Raw genomic sequence first — 2,272 nt, 5'->3', positions numbered from 1 at the left:
GCGGCCTCAGAGGCGCTTGGCTTAAACGCGGTGGCGCGTTCATGAACTGCGGAACCAAACAGGTACTAAACCCGTGGTCTTGAAAAGAAGGAAAAAGACTTGGTCAGCGACTCTGTGAACGCGTTGATCGATAGGACAGCCCTGCTCTGGCTCTGTCTCACGGTCTCCGTGCAGCAGCGTCAACAAACGCGTTGGTCGACGACAGAGACGGACGTTCTTGGCATATTTGACTCTGCGCCTCTGCCCTCTACACTGTCCAAAGCCTACTAATGCTCAAATGCCTACCACCAGACTTCGCCGTAGTGCCGTACTCATTCTCGTCCAAGCTTCCCGTGTCCTCTTCCATTCCATGTAAGTCTGTTTTGAACTCAAGCTAGCAGGTGAAACGCCGGCCGACAAAGATCGATGTCGAACGCTGCCATCGGTGAGTAAGAAGCTGTCCATGCGACGTCTCTTGCCGGATGACAGATAATGCTTAGATCCCTCTCTGTCTGACCTCCTTTCGATCGCCTCTCTTTCAGCGATTGGCACCATCATATTCGTCATTATCGTCGCCGCGATAATTGTCTGCGCCTACAGACGGGCCGAGGCATGCGCCGGCGGCGTCGCGAGGAGCTACGCGGTGGTGTCGGACCAGCAGATCCGGCACGCCACCATCGAGAAATTCCTCTTGGAGATCAGGCACGAGAAGCCCTTCAGGTTCACGTCGCTGCAGCTCGCCGGCTTCACGGGCAACTACACGACCCGGCTCGGCGCTGGCGGCTTCGGCACGGTGTACAAGGGCGTGCTCCCCAACGGCCTCCCCGTGGCGGTCAAGGTCTTCGACCGCAGCCTCGCCCAGAGGTCCCAGGAGGAGCAGTTCATGGCGGAGGTGGGAACCATCGGGCGCACGTACCACGTCAACCTCGTCAGGCTCTTCGGCTTCTGCTTTGACAACGTCGTGCGCGCGCTGGTGTACGAGTACATGGACAACGGCGCGCTCGACGCTTACCTCCTGGGCGGCCGGGGCCGCGGCGTCGGCCTCCCGGCGCTGCGCGACATCGCCGTCGGTGTCGCCAGGGGCATCCGGTACCTGCACGAGGAGTGCCAGCAGAAGATCGTGCACTACGACATCAAGCCCGGGAACGTGCTCCTCGACGGCGCGCTGACGCCCAAGGTCGCCGACTTCGGGCTCGCGCGGCTGGTGAACCGCGCGGACACGCACGTGTCCGTGTCCTGCGTGCGTGGCACCCCGGGATTCGCCGCGCCGGAGATGTGGATGCTGTCGGGCGTCACGGAAAAGTGCGACGTGTACAGCTTCGGCATGCTCCTGCTCGAGATCGTCGGGCGGCGGAGGAACTTCGACGAGGCGGCGCCCGAGAGCCAGCAGTGGTTCCCCACGCTGGCGTGGACCAAGTTCGAGACCGGCGAGCTCGTGGACCTCGTCGCGTGCAGCAGCGGCGAGGCTGGTGATGCGGCCGCCGCGCCGGGTGACGACGACCATGAGCTGCAACGCGATAAAGAGATAGTGGAGAGGATGTGCAAGGTTGCGTTCTGGTGCGTGCAGCAGCAGCCGGAAGCGAGGCCGCCCATGGGTGCGGTGGTGAAGATGCTAGAGGGCGAGATGAGCATCGCTGCTCCTGTGAATCCGTTCCAGCATCTAATGGCGACGCCGGTGACGGCGAACCCGTGGATGACGATGACGAGTAGCGCGAACGCGGTGTCAGCAACTGGCATTTCTGAGACTAGCAACGAGATCGTCTCGCTTTGACAAATGGCTGCAACTGAAAATGGGAAGGACATGGTCAAAGGCCATGTTCGCTTGGCTTATCAGCCGTACTTTTTCAACGAAGTAAGAGTGTTTTTCTCTCACAATAAATTAGTAAATAGTACTTTTCAGTCTGACTTTTCAGCAAAGCGAACAGGGCCAAAGCTTGTACGCCCTGTTTGCTTGTCTGGCTTTTCAGCAAAGCGAACAGGGTCCAAAGCTTGTACGCCCTGTTTGCTTGGCTTATAAGCTATACTTTTTCAGACAACAAATAATATTTTTTTCTCACAATAAATCAGCCAATAATACTTTCAGCCATAACTTATCAGCCAAGCGAACAAGGACACTAGTCCACCTGCACCGTTCTCCCTCGTTTTTTTTTTCTGATGGTGCTCGTGAACTTAACTCTTGTGAAGCTCTAAAGGCCTTTGCTGCGTTGCGTTGAGCTCTCAAGTCTGAACTATGAAGAATTGTGAGTTGCTATGTTAAGAAAAAAAAATCAACACAATAAATAAATAGACTATG

The 2,272-nt window shown here is 56.8% G+C and overlaps 1 protein-coding gene across 1 annotated transcript; it reads left to right on the top strand.

Moving 5' to 3' along the window:
• The first annotated feature begins 287 nt into the window (after nt 1–287).
• LOC136533427 (rust resistance kinase Lr10-like) lies at nt 288–2,031 on the top strand. The gene is made up of 2 exons (XM_066525981.1): nt 288–424; nt 522–2,031. The coding sequence occupies exons 1-2, from the start codon at nt 406–408 to the stop codon at nt 1,748–1,750; spliced, it is 1,248 nt and encodes a 415-aa protein (XP_066382078.1). The 5' UTR covers nt 288–405; the 3' UTR covers nt 1,751–2,031.
• The last annotated feature ends 241 nt before the right edge of the window (nt 2,032–2,272 follow it).

This window comes from Miscanthus floridulus, unplaced genomic scaffold (assembly GCF_019320115.1).
Source record: "Miscanthus floridulus cultivar M001 unplaced genomic scaffold, ASM1932011v1 fs_879_2_3, whole genome shotgun sequence".
NCBI classification, from domain to species: domain Eukaryota; kingdom Viridiplantae; phylum Streptophyta; class Magnoliopsida; order Poales; family Poaceae; genus Miscanthus; species Miscanthus floridulus.
Note: the sequence above shows the minus strand (reverse complement) of the source record. Positions and strands in the feature narration are given on the sequence as shown.